This window comes from Mucor velutinosus (genome assembly GCF_035048745.1).
Source record: "Mucor velutinosus strain NIH1002 chromosome Unknown tig00000041, whole genome shotgun sequence".
NCBI classification, from domain to species: Eukaryota; Fungi; Mucoromycota; class Mucoromycetes; order Mucorales; family Mucoraceae; genus Mucor; species Mucor velutinosus.
In genome coordinates, this window is record NW_027041905.1 from 89,963 (window position 1) to 108,104 (window position 18,142).

The 18,142-nt window shown below is 41.3% G+C and overlaps 4 protein-coding genes across 4 annotated transcripts; 3 read left to right on the forward strand and 1 right to left on the reverse strand.

Moving 5' to 3' along the window:
* Positions 1–56: 56 nt before the first annotated feature.
* On the reverse strand, positions 57–1,935 carry ATC70_000176 (uncharacterized protein; the record flags this gene model as incomplete). The annotated part of the gene is made up of 5 exons (XM_064819597.1): positions 57–583; positions 648–1,156; positions 1,211–1,535; positions 1,599–1,638; positions 1,699–1,935. The coding sequence occupies 5 exons, from the start codon at positions 1,933–1,935 to the stop codon at positions 57–59; spliced, it is 1,638 nt and encodes a 545-aa protein (XP_064683517.1).
* A 4,395-nt stretch (positions 1,936–6,330) lies between these two features.
* Positions 6,331–11,753, forward strand: ATC70_000177 (uncharacterized protein; the record flags this gene model as incomplete). The annotated part of the gene is made up of 8 exons (XM_064819598.1): positions 6,331–6,388; positions 6,465–6,707; positions 6,764–6,798; positions 6,852–7,258; positions 7,319–7,508; positions 7,566–11,296; positions 11,367–11,562; positions 11,625–11,753. The coding sequence occupies 8 exons, from the start codon at positions 6,331–6,333 to the stop codon at positions 11,751–11,753; spliced, it is 4,989 nt and encodes a 1,662-aa protein (XP_064683518.1).
* A 2,764-nt stretch (positions 11,754–14,517) lies between these two features.
* Positions 14,518–16,239, forward strand: ATC70_000178 (uncharacterized protein; the record flags this gene model as incomplete). The annotated part of the gene is made up of 4 exons (XM_064819599.1): positions 14,518–15,091; positions 15,150–15,260; positions 15,327–15,905; positions 15,965–16,239. 4 exons carry the CDS (start codon positions 14,518–14,520, stop codon positions 16,237–16,239), a joined length of 1,539 nt encoding a protein of 512 aa, XP_064683519.1.
* Positions 16,240–16,894: 655 nt separating this feature from the next.
* On the forward strand, positions 16,895–17,674 carry ATC70_000179 (uncharacterized protein; the record flags this gene model as incomplete). Its single annotated transcript, XM_064819600.1, has 1 exon — positions 16,895–17,674. The coding sequence occupies one exon, from the start codon at positions 16,895–16,897 to the stop codon at positions 17,672–17,674; it is 780 nt and encodes a 259-aa protein (XP_064683520.1).
* Positions 17,675–18,142: the final 468 nt, after the last annotated feature.

Consider the following 18,142-nt stretch of genomic DNA (forward strand, 5'->3'; position numbering starts at 1 on the left):
AAAAAAAAAAAAAAAAAAAAAAAAAAAAGAGCCATGCAGGCTTTATATCGTTTATATTACAATCTAGGTTTATGGGTGGCATTCTTTTCTTCCTCCATTGCAGCATCACGCAACAGACGACGCAGAATCTTGCCAGCAGGACTCTTGGGGATCACATCGATGAACCTGACAGCGCGAATCTGCTTGTAGGGAACCACTTGATCAGCAACAAACTTCATGATATCCTCGGCGACTCGATCAGAGGCAACGACATGAGGCTTCAATGTCACGTAAGCACGAGGGATTTCAGAGGCTTGAGCAGCATCATAGACACCAATGACAGCACAATCAGCAATGATGGGCGATGTGAGCAAGATGCCTTCCAATTCAGCTGGAGGCACTTGGAAACCCTTGTATTTGATCAGCTCCTTGATGCGGTCCACAACATAAAAGTGCTGGTCTTTATCAACAACGACAACATCACCGGTATGGAAATAGCCTTCCTTGTCAATACAATCTGCGGTGGCTTCGGGATTGTTGATGTAGCCCTTCATGATGTTGGGGCCCTTGAGCCAGAGTTCGCCACGCTCACCTTGAGGCACCTCTACATAGGTATATCATCAGTATGCCATTGGTACCCTCACATTCAAAGCCACTGCACTTCTTACCATTTCCATTCTCATCCACCACCTTGGCAAGCATATTGGGCAAAAGAATACCAGTGGATCCATCAATAGTACGATCAGTAGGCTCCACAATAGCAGAGGGAGAGGTTTCTGTCAAACCATAGCCTTGCTTGATGGTCAAATTAGGTAAGCGTGCCTTGACTTCTCTACCGAGATCAGCACTGAGAGGAGCAGCACCCGAGATACCAATTCTCAAGGAAGACAGGTCGTATTTGGGGATGATTTCATGCTTGGCCAACAACAAGTAGATGGGTGGTACAAGGCAGGCAAAGGTGATTTTGCGCTCTTGCACGGTTTCACAGAATTTGACCAGATCAAAACGAGGCAAAATGTAGACTGGAATACCCCAGTACAAGGCAGTGTGTAAGATGGCAGTGAGGCCAAAGATGTGGAAAAGAGGAAGCACGCCAATCATGCGGTCTACGTTGGGATCGATAAAGGCGTTGTCCAAGGCAGTGTATTGGCAGGTATTGGCAGTGATGTTGGCATGGCTATGATAATATGTGTAAGTGGCATGGATAGACACAAACAGGCATTCCACTTACGTTGTCATGACGCCCTTACTCTTGCCAGTAGTGCCCGAAGAGAAACAGAGGTAGGCCACCTTGTCCTTGGCTTCCTGGTGTGTAAGTTCTGCAGGAACAGCCTTACGCTCTCGGATAAGTGCAGTTTGGAATGGCTGGATACCCTTGACAGCCTTGTCACCAAAGACAAAGATGTTCTTTTTGAGGATACCTACACGTTCAGCAGCTTGCAATGCGGTTTCCAAATTTTCTTCATGACAGATGAGCACTTTGGCCTTGGTCATTTCCAATTGATAGGACAATTCCTCAATGTTGTAGTTGGGATTTGCAGTTGTCGTAGCGCCATCTAGCCAGTTTGTTTGTTGGTTGGTTCATGTTGCATGATTAGAATTTTGTTTAAAACACTTACTGGCAGCAACAGCACCAAGAAGAGGAATCGAGTAATTGTACTGTGCGATACCATGGATTGAGTATACCGTGATCAAAGGATATGAACAGCATCATCTTACCTGATTGGGAGCATACAAAGCAAGGACATCAGTACTATTGAAACCACACACGTCCTGCAAACCAGCAGCAAATTTAAGAACAGAGCTCTTTAGTTGTGCATACGTGATGAACCGATCGTTCAGGGCATCAATCAAAAGGGGCTTGTCTTCGGGTGTCTTGTTGACATTGGCGAAAATGAACTGAATAATGCCAGTTGTGGGCTCTTCAATAGCGGGTAACTTGGATGTATAGACCATGATAATTTATGTTTAAGAACTACAGGACTAAAAGAGTGTGGGGAATTCAGTTTTTATACACTTTATGCTACTAAAAATGTGTAACATGCTACCATTGTTTAAATGGCAGTTACCAATCGCTGCTTTATGTGAGTCAACTTGTGGACACAAGGCTATAAGGGTAAATACATTAGTCAGTGTGAATTTGGTTTGCGCTTGTTTTTTTCCCTGAGCTTTTCGTCCATATCTATAGATCTCTCACATCATTCAAGTAGCTTGCATTTGAAGCCGAGTTATGCCAAGCGCACACAATGTACTTCTGTAGCGGTAGCTTTATAGCGAAAAATATGGTCCTTATAAATGTGGGCCAACTTGGGAACAATCGCTTCAATCTGTAGAAAGGAAAGATGTGGATTTGAAATACTGCGATAGATTACCACCAGGCTATGGCATGAATTGAATGCTATCACATTGCTGCATTGGATAGCAAGCTATGTGTCGCATACTCGATACGGATTACAACCAAACTTATTCAATGTCTGTATAAATATAGATGCTCAAATATACTTCAAATAGCAACAATGGCACCAGTAGAGTATCATTACCAGTAGCCGTTATTTCTTGTTCCTCTGATATATACTGTGTCATAATCAGCTTGAACAAGATCATGTGCAGAGAATAAAGGGGCAAGGAGAGTAGAGGCAGAGGAGGCGGCCAAGTCCAGTTCCGACCGTTCTGCTTTTCCCATGGAGCATAAAGGCTGACGAGATGATTGTATTGAGGACTGTCTGCTGTAGATTGGTGCTACTGTGAGGTGCCATATATAAACACTAGCCGCTCTATCTCGCTACGCTGAATGTTGGCGTTGCCCTGCGTGCTCTCGCCAAAGACATTTTAAGTCAGCAATAATAAAACCTTGGTATATCAAGTAGATCCTAAACAGTCAATTAGTAGCTAGTAAAAGAAAGGCTATATCAGAGCCAGGAGGAAGAGGATAGGAAGTATCTCTCTCAGCGCCTTTTTTTTTGCTCACACTGATATTAAACAAAGCTTATTATTGAGATGATGTGACAGAAAACACAAGTTTTATGCAGCATTTGTACACCACAATCTCCATTTTCTGATAATAGAAATGTCATTACCATCCGCTGCTGCTGATGCTCATAATAGGATGGCGACACAATGCTGGTCGTAAGTAAATACAAGACTTGTGTAAGATCTACTGCGATTTTTTTTTGAGATATTGCCATTGCAAAATATACCTTCATGAGGCAAAGCTCCCCCCCAAAAAAAGTATTTGCGCTAAGCGATAATTCTTTCAAATCCATGATGCTCTATTCATTAGCATCGCAATTATCAACTGCAATCAACAGAAAGGCATTTAGGTCAGCCAGCAGCAGCGCCGCCCGCAAAAAAAAAAAAAAAAAAAAAAAAAGTTCAAACTCAGTATATGCTTTCTACTCAGAATTGGCCGAATCTCGTCTTTTGTCGACTTCTTTAATCTATTTTATTCCATTCCCTCTTGTAGTTTAGATAGTCAGATAGTTCTTTTTTTTTTTTTTTTTAGTTTAGTTTAGTTTCCATTTATATTTTATTATTTCATTTCTCAATTGCACCTTGCCTCTTCACTCTGACCTATTACTCTTAATGTACGCGGCTCAATCAATAAACACAATTTAAAAAAAAATCTATTTTATTGAATTCGACTATACCATTTGTAATGATCACCCTACGCTTCCTAATACATTCTTAGAGTACTTTTCAAGACGCTTCCAATGGCACTAATTATACTATGTGCTTTGAATGAAACTAGTGAGCAACGGTGTCAGGAAGTTACTAGTACTTGGATACAACAATTTGGTGTCATTCCGGTGGCTCAGAAAGGTCTACATGTCAATATATGAAGGCTTGAAAGCTGTCAAAATTGGTAATGTTTTTGCTTTACAGTTTTTATTTACACGGCATGAACCACACCTCTGGTAGCTGTGCTTTCTTGGAAGGACAGTTCTGCAATCTGTGCAATTTCTAATTTGAATAGAAGGAATATTGATATTGGTAAGGCTAATTCATGCAAATTTTGATGCGTTATGTTCTTGGGAGAGGGGCTGTTAATCTGTGATTAGCTACGATGACGCTTTTGTTTTCATGTTTTCCAGGTATATATATATATATATATGATGATGATGATGATTGTTGTTGAACGGCACGTTTGAAAGCGCGAATGTTGGTCTGAATGCTTTCAGGCAACTGTTCATCTTCTTCGTCGTTATCATCCTTCATCATCCACGAAAATGGCGAAAGCAGCTACACGCAATTTCTCATATGTAGGATTTAACTGGTTATTGATAATCTTAACTTCAGCATTTTGAAAGAGAGCAGAGAGTCTGGGATCTGCAATGCGGGCGGGATAAATAGGCAGGTCATCGATTTATGTTGTCTCCAAGCAGCAGATGTATTCGATGGGATGATGGTGATGATGGCAAAGTTGCTGCTATTATTGCTAGAATTATCTGAAATGCATTGCGAAGTGACATAGTTATCTCTAACAACTTGAACTTTGGTTTCTTTATTAGTTTGTCTGGGCGGTAGCGGCGGTAGCTGTATCTTCCTTTCTCTTTGACAATGGGCTTGAAACGGATTTCAAGTTTTGAGAGTGAGCCGATTGCTGGGTGATGTTGATATTGTCAGTAGTTACTTGAAGATCAATTTTTTTTCCAGTATACATCAGGCTCTGACGATTTGAAGCGCTACAATGATTGCAGAGATGTATGAGTATCTGCTTGTAGTGGGAGAACTGGCTTTCGCGCACTTACCTTAACTTTGTTGTAACTGAAGTGATCCAATCTACCTTTGGATGTGTTTGGCTTCTTTAAACTGCTATTGATAAAGTTCGCAAATTCTGCTTCAAATTGCTGTAGATTCGTCGGTCTGTAATAATCCAGCAAGCTCTGGAAATCGATATGGCCACTATTTTCAATAATGTATTATTTGAATGACTTGAGTTGTACTTGGTTAGTGCGAGTGGCAAAAGCAATGGCACAAACCTTTTTATCAGATTTGCGATAAAAGACAAGGATATACAACGCGTGTAAACAAAAAGACGAAAAGATACTTTACAGGTATTTCACTCGACCTTGAGCTATAACTATCATTCCACTATAGATAAATACATAATTGCTTGTGCAAATGGATAATGCTTATCTCTCAATGACATTGAATTTATGTCGTTAGGATGATCAAAGAGCGATTGCTCCTATTCTGAAGTTTAGGTTTTTTGGCAAGGTCAAAGCGCTCTAGTCACTCATCTCTTGACGCTACAAGATATCTGTTTGCTTTATTCAAAAGAAACACAACAGAGAGTAACGTGGTTCCATGCCAGGCTGGCTCTACAAAGGGTGGTTCCTTTGTATATGCCCCTTGCTGCAATGATGGTGCTCCATCTACCAAAGTGAATACTCTGCTAAGGGGGCTGTATCTTGGGGAGGGGGGAGGGGGGGGGGGTTAGAGAGAAAGAGAGAGGGCTTCTCTTGGTAGCTGGCAACGTATCAACAAACTCCTCAAGGAAACAAGAGACTATCTAATATCTGAAAATGGAAATACCGAAATTTGTTTCTGGTGAATTATATACAAATTGCAATGCCTTTGGCTTTAGAAAGACATATACCTAGCAAATCATAGGGTTATAATGTATTGCTAGTTTGTCTGTTATAAAACTAAATTATGAAGCAACTTTCAGCTTCTTGAGGAGCATAATATCTAGAGCAATGAATGCAAGATACATACTCAAGTGTCAGACTATTTCAATAGTTGATCCAGAGGCGTATATTGATGATACATCATGCTCCTTGTCACCTCATTAGGTCATCTAATCTTCTACTACGACTTTCATTCAATAGGAAACTTGTGAGCAGCATTTCAATTTCGCGTTTTTGCCCAATGACATTCAACAACCATCCACTGATCTTTCAATTGCAGCGGATGTGTGTCCTTATAAAACTGCAGATAATTTATAGCAAGTGAGTTGCCCCTTTTTTTTTCTTTTTTCTCTCTTCCCCGTATTATTATACTTTTTCTGCCTTCCTTTTTTTTTTAATCTTTGCTCATTTTGGCTTTCTCGACAAGGGCAACGGCATCATCTTGATTTACGACAATTTGAAACAACATTCAACAGAGAGAAGAAGTGTTTGGCCCAACACATTAGATTTTATTGCGATACAAGTAGTGTTTCTACTTAGCATCTGAAACGTCGACTCTTGCAACTAATTCGAAGCGAGGATATTCGATACCCGTTACAGCAAAAAAAAAAAAAAAGAACTATTCACATTGAAAGAAAAAACTACGTTGTCATAACAACACACATAAGCATATATAAACAACAGTCTCCAATAGACAATACGACACAACTAAAACAACAGCATGAGTGGAGGAGGCAATATCAAAGTCGTCGTGCGATGTCGTCCTATGAATGCTAGAGGTACCTTGATTTGATTGCAGTTACTGTGTGTACGCATAACACAAAATACTAAAGGATTTTCTGTACCACTCGATAGAAATTGCTCGTGGAGCAGTGGGTTTGATTCGCATGGATGGTGATCAAACCATCATTAGTAGACCGCCGGATCAAAGGACTGGAAAGGAATCGGAAGATGTCAAGGCATTTACGTTTGACAAGTCATACTGGTCGGCAGACAAGAACGATCCTCGCTATGCCGATCAACAAACAGTGTACAACGATATGGGTGAAGAGCTGCTGGACCATGCTTTTGATGGTTACAATTGTTGTATTTTTGCATGTAACTACATGACTGTGTAATGGCATGGTGCTATGATATTAACCAGTTGTGATTAGATGGTCAAACGGGTTCTGGTAAATCCTACTCGATGGTAAGTCTCCAGCATATTGTGTGCAGCGTATATCTAAGTTACTTGTATGATAGATGGGCTATGGTGAAGATATAGGTATCATTCCTCGTACCTGTTCAGAGCTGTTCAACCGTATCACCCTCAATTCACAACCTAACTTGACCTACCGTGTCGAAGTGTCCTACATTGAAATCTACAATGAAAAAGTACGTGATCTGCTCAACCCCAAAAACAAAGGTAACCTCAAAGTGAGAGAGCATCCTTCACTGGGCCCTTACGTGGAAGATTTGTCTCGACTGGTGGTAACATCCTTTGCCGATATTGAACATCTCATGGATGAAGGCAACAAGGCGAGAACAGTGGCTGCTACCAACATGAACGAAACATCATCAAGATCCCATGCCGTATTTACACTTTTTTTAACGCAAAAGAGATTGGACGATTTAACCAAGCTGGAGACGGAGAAAGTAGCTAGAATCAGGTACACAATTATATACACATGATGAGATTGGAGTGGTTTCACTGACATGAAAGACGGTAGTTTGGTAGATTTAGCTGGTAGTGAACGTGCCAATAGTACGGGTGCAACAGGTGCTCGACTCAAAGAAGGTGCCAACATCAATCGATCACTGACAACACTGGGTAAAGTCATTGCTGGACTGGCAGAGCAATCATCACAAGAAGGAAAACGAGGCAAAAAGAAGGAAGTGTTTATACCCTACAGAGATTCTGTAAGTAGAATTTGAAAGAGGTTAAAGATGTTTGCATAGGCTGACATTATATGCTAGGTACTGACATGGCTACTGAAAGACTCGCTGGGTGGTAACTCCAAAACAGCCATGATCGCCGCCATTTCTCAAGCAGATTACGACGAGACGCTCAGTACATTACGATATGCAGATCAAGCAAAACGAATAAAAAATAAGGCTATTGTCAATGAAGATCCCAACGCCAAACTCATCCGGGACCTCAAAGACGAATTGGATCAGCTTCGAGACAGACTGCGCACGTATGCACCAGAAGAAGTAGAGCAACTCACAGCCACCAGTGCTTATAAAACTACTACTACAAGTACCAGTGCTTCTCGCTTACCAGCATCAGCAGCACAAGCAGCAGCAGCAACCGCCTCTGGTAAAAAGACATTGCCTGAATTCGAGATTATGGATAGCACAGGCAAGAAAAAAAAAATGTCCAAAGAAGAGATCATTGAGCAATTGCAGAGCTCTGAGAAACTACTGGCTAATTTGAACGAAAGCTGGGAGGAAAAGCTGAAAAAGACAGAAGAGATTCACTTGGAACGAGAGAAATCACTTAAAGAGCTCGGCATCACCATTGAAAAGAACGACATGGGCGTGTATACCCCCAAAACAATACCTTTTATCGTTAACTTGAACGAGGATCCACTCATGTCAGAATGCCTCATGTACCAAATCAAACCTGGGTTGACACGACTGGGAAGACAAGAGAGCGACGTACAGGCTGATATTCGGCTCAGTGGCTCCAATATCCAAGACGACCATTGCACGTTTGAAAACAAGAATGGCATAGTGACACTGCATCCAGGCACAGACTCACTTACTATGGTCAACGGCATGCGCATCACAGCACCACGTCAGCTCAAAAGCGGCTATCGCATCATCCTGGGATACTATCACATCTTTCGCTTTAATAACCCGGAAGAGGTGCGCAAAGAGCGTGACCTACAAAAAGTGGCTATTGGCAACAGCATGAGTGGGGCTACCACGCCTGCATTGATGGATGATAGCAGCTCTCGACCTGACTCACCTTCCTCTGATGTGTCTGAGGTAATTGACTGGAACTATGCTCGACGTGAAGCTGCTCTGAATCACTATGGAACCGAGGAATTTGAAGGCTTTAAAGACGAAGAACTGGACAGTCTATACGACAATCTTTCTAAAGTGCGCAATTCCAGAAGAACACGATCAGAAAGCAGGGCAGAGAACGAGGACGACAACGTGTCTTCTACCACCAGAGACTCGTTTCGCAATTCATCCACACTGATAGGAGGAACAGGAGCAGCAACAGATGGAGCAGAGAGCGTTTGCACTGACTTATCTATCGCACATTCCGATTTCTTGGAGGAAAAGCTCAAGCAAGAAAAGGACCGTATGCAAAAGGAACTGGACAACCAGAAGCGCCTGTTTGAAGCCAAGATTCATCGCATGTCAAGACAGTACTCACAGCAACTCATGGAGCCCGCGTACACACCAGAACAAATGGCCATGATTCACAAAGTGCTGGCTAAATGGAGACAGCTAAGAACAGTGGATATGGCTGAAGTCGTGCTCACCCATGCCGTCATGCTCAAAGAAGCCAACATCATCTCCAGAGAGCTTAACAAGCAAGTGCTGTATCAGTTTGCCGTGATTGAAGACGAGCCCTTGTCCAACCCTCTTTCCTTCTGGGAGCCCACATCCGCATTGCATCAATTTGAGACGGACGAAGACACCATGCTCATGTCCACACCCAAGCCTTGTGTTGGCGTGCGTGTGATTGATAAAAAGAATCAGGTCATTTACGTATGGTCGCTCGAGAAGCTCAAGCAGCGGCTGCATAAGATGCGCAATCTCTACAACTTTATGGACAAACCACTGTACAGAAAGCATTTTAACTGGGAAGATCCCTTCTTTGAAAACCCGTGTCCCAAATACACGTTCATCGGTGCAGCCTCCCTCTCTCTGCGCAATCTAATATCACAGCAACCTTATCAAAGCTCAGTAGAAATTATTTGCCACAGCACAGGACAAGTACGCGGTAAGCTGGCAATCTTGGTGTCACCCATTGCTCGATCTGCTGCTATTGTCAATGATAGCATGGCATTGCCACTCACCAGCCATCACCATCATCACCCGCTTACATTTCCCGAAAATGACGACGACGAGCAAGTCGACGAAGACGAGGACAAGGAGGAGGATAAAGAAGACGATCAAACAACCTTGCAGTGTGGCCAAAACCTTTTGTTTGAGATACAATTGATGGAGTTCAGCGGCATCAAGGAATCCGAGTTTACAGATGTCCATGTCCAGTTCAAGCTGTCGTCATTTGGCGGCATTGCTTCTCATTCACCTGCTGAAAAAATCTTTGCCACTGAACCAGCCAACTATTTTGAAAGCAATCCTGTCCAACTCGGCTTCAAACAGACACTTTCGCTCACTGTCACTCCCAATGTGTTGGAGATACTGCAAAATGGCTATATTCCGTTCGAAGTATTTGGAAAAGCGCAACCAAGAGTTTTGTTACAGCAAGAGAGATGGGACGATCAGCGAGAGAGACCTCGCCTAGTGGATCTATTCGCAGCACAACAACAACAGCAAAAATCACAAATAAATTCAAACGACCACACCTCTGTCAAGTCATCTTCGGGCAGCAGCAGTAGTGATTCCACTATTGCCTCTCTAGAACGCAGATCAGAAGAAGAGCTACTGACTGCAGAGCGCCATGACATTGTAGCCTGGATAGAGGTGAGAGAGCTGTCTCCCTCAGGGGAGTACACACCAGTGCAACTATTGTCCAAAAGCCCCATGGATAAAGGCTATTTCACGCTACGACAAGGATTACAGAGACGAATATGCTTTACATTATCGCATACATCTGGCCATCAGTTTGAATGGACTAGGATCAAAAAGGCATCGATAGGCCATGTGCGACTACTCGATAGCAAAGGTCGTATTCTGGAGTCTCCAGCACAGGAGAATATACCCATCAAACTGCTCAGCAAGCAGCAAGTGTTCTACAATTCAGATGGCACCAGTCGCATCATTGCTCAAGGCGCTTGGGACAGTTCGCAGCATGAATGTATCTTTTTGAATCGACTCACAGATCTCAACAGCCGTGTCATACTCAACTTGAGATGGGAAGTGGAAGCTGAACGATGCGAGAAGCCTGTACAGTTTAACATGGATATTGCACTACAGATTCAAGGCAGAGACCGGTCCACCGGCGGAGGCAAGTTTAGCAGCTTTAGAAAGTTGTTATATCCAAGCGGTAAACAGCTCAGCAAATACAGCGGTGTGTTTTTGGTCCATTTGAAGCCACCCATGACAAGACGCTTGAGCCAGCTATGGAGACTAAATACAGCATCCAAGTATGTGCACGGTGAAGAGTTTTTAGGCTCTTGGAGACCCCGTGGTGTGTCGTTGATCAATGATTTCACGCATATTCAAGAATTCATCAAGCGCAAGAACCAAGTGGCGTTCACGAGACAAGTGTTGGTATTGAGAGAAGCGGAAAAGAATGCTGTTTTATCGTCTCCATCGTCGCTCTCCTCGTCCTCCGAGACAGCTGTGGCTGTGGCTGCTGATAATGATGAAAAACAAGCTTTGCTGCTAAGAAAAGTCATTGATTTGTGGCAGCTGAAACTAGGCACAGACAAGGACATTGTCATCAGTCAAGATCCACCACCCCTTGTCATTGAAGCCAACAATGTTATCATGCCGTTGGTGCAAGAACCATTGTCTATATCCAAGCTAATTGCCGAAGTGGAATTGATCACTCAATCGTAAGTACTCTGGTCGCACATAGAACAATGCATCTAACATGCTCATAACATTCCTCGTACACACAAACAGAGCCAACATCTCAAAGAAGGGGTATTTACTATATCAAGAAGATGCGGCGCAGGATTTATGGGTGAAACGGTGGTTTGTAATTCGACGTCCTTATATATACATTTATTCCAACGACACGGAATCAGATGAGCAGGGTGTTATCAATGTAGCCTCTGTTCGCATTGATTACAATGAGGCGCTGGAAAAGATGATTCAGGTAGGGCTCCTCTCATAAAGCGGATAAAATCAACACGATGGATGCTAACATCTTGTGAATAGCGCACAAATGTGTTTGCTCTTTATACCAATAACAATGCCTATACCCTACAATCGGGAACTCGTCAAGACATGATCCACTGGATTCAGATCATTGATCAAAAGTATCCAATGGACAATCTGTTGCCATAACATCTTTTTTCAATTTACTTTATCTATTACTTATATATATATATCTTGAACAAATTTAATAAAATCTAATTTTTCATTTTCATTGAAATCAAGACAAATGCTGCAAAGCAAGGAAAATTACAACAAATACACCCAACTCTCAAGCTTTGTGCCATGGCTCATCTATGCTTACAAGCTCAGTCAATTGTGTGTGCATAGACGCCTCAGGAACTACAATAGATTCAATCTTCGCAATGTCAAGATGTCAAAATCCACCTACACTATATGAAACATATCGACTGAGGTGATCTCTCAACTGGCTATACTGCTTCGAGGGCTCGGTTACGGGGCGTAAATTTACCTGTGCTTTAGATAAAATACGCTTATTCAACTAGATAGGTTCCTTCACGTCTAGTAGCTATTACAAATCAATACTATTTCTATGGTGGCAGGACAGAGACCAAACAGAAAAATAAATCTTCGCCAGGGTATAAAGAACTACTTTTTATTGATATTTTATATGGAGGATATTTATATGCGGTTTGATGTGTTTACTTGTTTGCTTGTGGAACCCTGGATTCAGTTTCCATATGAACATGACCACTCACAACAGTACCATCTCAACGCATTATTAATATCTATTGTTAACTGGAAGATGATGACAAGTTAATACAGCCCTTTTCGTACGCTCCGATTTTTAAAATGCTTGGTCAAATGCATACTCGTGTGGTGTACACATGCGGAAGCTCAACGGAGATTCAATTTCTGTTGTTCTGAATGAGAATCCATGGGATTCCGAAATCTATCGACCTCAAAATGACGCGTTTCTTGATAGTAAACACCCCTTCAAACTTATATGAAACTTGTACAGAATTCAAAGCAGAATTCAATGGTATCCATATCGAGTGTTTGATGTACATTGTTCAACTGATATTTGATGAGATAAATTTGGCGATTTTTTGACTGTTTTCAAAAGATTAATCAGTATCTGTCATCAAAACATTATGTTACGCATTACTAAATATTATTGACCAAAAAGTTCCTATCGAATGAGCCTTTGCTCGAAGCTCTGGCATAATTCTGTCATGAAATGTTGACAGTGTGGAATACATTCTCTCTGATCTGCATTCCGACAGTTCCTCCAGTTACTAGATTTAGATATAAACTCTATGTACACTGGATTAGATATACGATACCGATTTATACTATAAGAAGATATGGACTTCAGATACGCTAGTACTATAAGATTCATACTATATAAGATATAGGCTATAGATGGCACCACGGACATGGATGGCGCTATAGACTTATACTTGTATTCCGACATTGACTACGGATGTTTACCATATCTGGATAGGCACCAAGATTAATGCAATATGAGCTTGTTGCTTCAGATGTGCACTTTATGATCCACGCTATAAGACACATGCTTATATCCGTGATACTAGCTACAGATACGTTATGTAGTACTACAGACTTGTACTATATATGAGACATGCTATAGACATGCATACGATATGCTACAGACATGCCATATATCCAGATACATGCTAAAGATGTATGCTTAGCGATATACACTCAGATATGTACTATTAATATAGACTAAGAAGACTGTACCTATCGGATACATGCTACTAGATCGATATTAATTATCCTTATGGAAAGGATAGATCAGGGTACTTTGGATGAGAGTCTAATTATTCATCCAGACAGAGCTAAATCATGATTAGCTTGCTAGAGTTGTCTTTTAGCATGATTAGACATTAGTTGATCTGAGTTGACTTATTTGTCAATCTAATTAATAGAACTTTTATCTATTGTTATAGTATATAAGAAGGATCATCTACCTGGCCAGTAGAGAGACTTCGAGTTTACTTTACACCTGTCAGTTTGATAATAAAACATACCTTTATCAAGTTGACTTTACTGTTTTTTTTTATTCTTTTTTTTTCCGTGAATTTTAGTCTGTAAAGCCTCAAATTCCACACTCTCTACAATGCTATAATTAGGTCTAGAATAACGTCTCAGCTCCTGGGGCTTAGTATGCCTTTTGTTCTCATCCTTTATAATCCATAAATATGACACAAAAAAGGCGCGTATGGAGAACCAACGATTTACTCAGTTTTCGAACATTTTGATAAGTATTGTGTAATTCTTTTAGCGTTGTATGCTGTAAGACTAATGCTCTGCCATCTGGATAATATGTTGGCCATGTTTGATAATCATAGCGAGGTAGTATGATTTTCAAAGATTTAGTTTGGGGATGTAAGTTTTATAATATAATCGACTGTATCAAATGAAAGATTAGATTCGAGAGTTTTCGCATTATTCAGGCAGAATACTCAGGACAGTGCAATATATAGTTAGCTATGATTAAGTCATGTCATTATCGCAGCTCTTCATCATTTGACCATTATGAGTTGTCAAGTGAGGGGCGATATCGTCCCACTGATATAAATCAGTGTCCAGGATATTTGAAATGCAAGCATTGATGAGATCTTCCAGTGGATGTGGTTTCATTAGTGATGGCCTGTACCAATTTTTTTCCATATATGATATGAATAAGCAGAATATATGTTTTGATATCGCTTAATTGGATCCAACCTGTGGAATTAATCCAATGTTATCAATCGTCAGTCTTTATTCTGCAATCAGGGGAACCGTAAACCTTAGATTTAATGTGACGAGCAATTGTAACCATTCGTATCAGAATGCAGGAAAGATCATTTAATAGAGTCAATGTAACGCAATTCAAACTTCCTTCTTCCTAATTTTATTAACTAAAATGTCATTGCCTGAATACTCGCCCACTGCTCAAGAGATCACTAGCTCATTAAAAGAGCTCTTCCGCAATGTCAACAAATTGGTTGACGACTTCGTGAACAGCGATGACAACAGCCGCAGGCTTTCAGAAGACAAGGCTCGCCGATTCGTCTGTGGCAACTTGTTCATTGACAGGCTGGACGAATTCCATGGCAAGATAGAGATGTTGAAAGGCTCTCCAGCCACTGAATGGTCGGGGTTTATGGCAGAGATGGCTGCCAAAAACAAGCTTAGGCCTAAGGAGAAGAAATTGTCCTTTGGCGAGCTGTCCGCACTGACTTCAGCCGAGTACCGCGTGCTTGGAGAGAATGAAAGAAGGCGGTTGGAGTCAGTTGCCGCCGCCACAAACAATGCTGAAATTCCTTCTTTACTTGCTAGAAGCGAGCAATTTGAAGATGATATGAAGAAAATGAACAACAATCTGAAGTATTTGAAGACCAACTACAACACCCATGCTTTTTTGATAACGTACACTGATACTTTGCATGAGGAATTGTATCCTTCAGGCTTGTATAGTAATTCAGTTAAATACTCTTGTACGTCTCGCTGGTACAATGTAGAGTCTAAAAAAATTGATTGCACATTGATTCATAGCTATGACAGCGAAATGCGTCAATACTGTCAATGCTAAACTTTCAACATTTTTAATCGTAAGCTGTTTGAGAAGAATGGTGTTGGGCAACTCTGTAGTGCGTTCTATTGAAGGTAAATGATTTGGAAAATACATTTGGCACAGCAAAACTCATCATTTCTGATAATCGATTTTTAAAGCACAAAGGATTGCCCCCGCTCCTCATAGACAGACAAGAAAACGCAAGCAATTGCATTATCCTGTCTTGCCTGCAGCTATCAATTTGCCGGCTTTTGGTGACCAGGATGACAGTTATGCTGAGGCCGATGAGGCTGAGGTGACTCCTCTTGTTGAATCTGATGTGGATGTTGATGCTGTCAATGTCGCTTTTGTTGACGTTGTTGGTAATGACATTGGTACTGATACTGACACGAGCGATGAGAACGAGGATGATCAAAATGCTGAGGCTGATTCCGAAGGCGTTTTCAGCAGTTATGATGAAAGTGACAATGGAGACGACAATGATCGTAGTTATTGTAGTGGTGACAATGATGAAGATGAAGAGGACATCAACAGCGCCTCCAGAGTGCCAGATTACGCTCCCAACTCTAAGCAATTGCCGGTCCCAGCAAAGCTACGCGGCCCATCTGCTCACTCTGCTGCTATCATCTCCCATGCCGCTGTTATCACCTCTCCTGCCATTGATCATGAGCCAGTAAGAAAGCGAACCAAGACGGATATGAAGAAAAGTTTGCAGATTGCAGTCTCTGCAGCCTTCAGTAAGTGTGATAGCATGTAATCTTTAAATAAATAGAATTGCTATTCTTATTGAGGATAGATGAAGTTAGCAGAAGACAATACAAATGTGTTCCTTGGCTGTCTTTGTTCAATGACGCGAAGACGCGTAGTTTGGGCGTGAAGATGGTTGGATGGCCCACTGGTATTGTTCGTGACGGGAAGACGTCCTTCGATGTCTATGACGGCGATAATTCAATGGATACACTGCTTCAGGGCTTTGAGGACAAAACCATCTACTTTGAAATGCTGAGAGCTGATGATGATGACAGTGATGAAGATAAGGGCAACGATAAAGGGGATGAAGATGATAACTGAAATAATATTCTTCCAAAAATTCAGTAAATATTTGTTTTTATTTTAATATCACATACACCAAGTAGCATTGTGTTGGATCTTTGACCTTTACCTTTCTTTTTTCAGTCAAGAATTGCACAAATGATAGCTACAAAAACAAATATCGCGGGCAACGTAGAGCAATGACAAAATAGGACTAAAGCATTCATATTGGCACGATAGAGACACGAGCAAATTTACCGCATTCTGTTCCCTACGAGACAACATGCCGTAAGTATGACACTCGGCTCCAAGGGTATAGAGTATAAAGTGCTATAAGTATGGAAAAGGGTACCACCACAGGTATGGAGTATAAAGTGTCGTAAGTATGGAGCAAGCTACCATAGGCATGGAGTATCTTGTGCCATGGGCCTATGGATTTGAATACCATACCCTTGTTATATACTGCAATCTATAATGATTGCCATGGAACATCATATTTTACTTCGATTGCAATTGTTCAAACCACTTATCAAAGACCTTAATACTTAGTTATATCCATTTCATGTAGTGATTGTAGGTCATAGCATCTCCCACATCTAGAGGGACCCCAACTGTTGACAACTGTTAAACGTTTGAATCTCTTTTAACGAAACAACTTCAGTTAATACAGCTCACTTTTCACCTCATAAATACCATGTCACCCACAACACGCAACAGATCAGCTGCTCTCCAACTAGGTATTACATCAGATACTACCACTACTGCAGCATCCCCAAAACGCAAGACAACCGGCTACCGGGCAGGCACTAAGCCCAAAGCCGCTAATGCTGCAGCCCTAACAGTAGCTTCTGAAGCAATTGATGTTCGCCCTACTGCCGAGGAAATTGAGCAGAAGAAGCAGCAAATAATGGAGGAAGAAGAAGTTCAAGAAGAAAAGAAAAGAAAGCAGCAAGACAAGAAAAACGACAACAAAAGAAGAAACAAGTTGCGTGATGAGGCCTACCAGATAGTCAACGATTTTAAAGATGATCAGGAGAACATCTGGCAAGCTTTGTTGGCAGCAATCAATGATTTTAAATTGAAGCGCACCAAGAGTAAGAAGCCTCCCATTTCCGAGATGCAGATCTTTCGAATGTGCTTTGCATTTTACACGCTTCGCTTTCGCCACCAAACGGAGCTAAACATGAGCAACTACAACAAGCGCTATCTTGGAATGAACTTCTGCGACAAGGTTGGAGACTGGTTGCTCATCTTTAAAAAGGTTGATGCTGCTCTGATTGAGCAAAACCCTCCTGAGGAGACCATGTTATTGTATATAGCAATAAGAGGACAAAATGATCGTTCTTGGAGACCTTGTTTTCTTTACTTCACTGCTTTCATATTTTCTTTTTTTTTAATGAATTTGAAATCAAGAGAAGGATCAAGTTCTGTTTTCGACATTGGAAGGTACGGCCAGCCAGGAGCAAGTTGCTGAAGCGCGCTCGCGTTATAATCTTGAGGAATAAAAGCTTCTTCGAAGATTAGTACACGTTGGCTTTGTAAATTTCGTTTGTTAATGAAATACCAAGTAGTGGTTCAGATGTTACTTGATCTTTGTTCATGATCGCGTACTCTACGTCTGCTCTACTGTAATACATCTGATTGTCAGGGAAAGTGAAATATGATGGTATCAGGGCTTGAAAACTATATCTTGCCAACAGCCATTTTAGAAACCAAAGCCAGATGGGTTTCTTATAAACTACATGTTTGGGATGTTCAGCAGGCTCAAAGACAATCTGGTGCTGTTGTCAGAATAACAGAATTAATGTCTAAATTGAGAGCAGACGTTATCGACATTTCTTCGTATCTAGAAGTGATAATATATAGTATTATTTTTTTTTGAAGGTTCCAAAAAAAAATTGGGTTCCCAGCAAAATTGGAACCCGATATGGGTGATAATTTT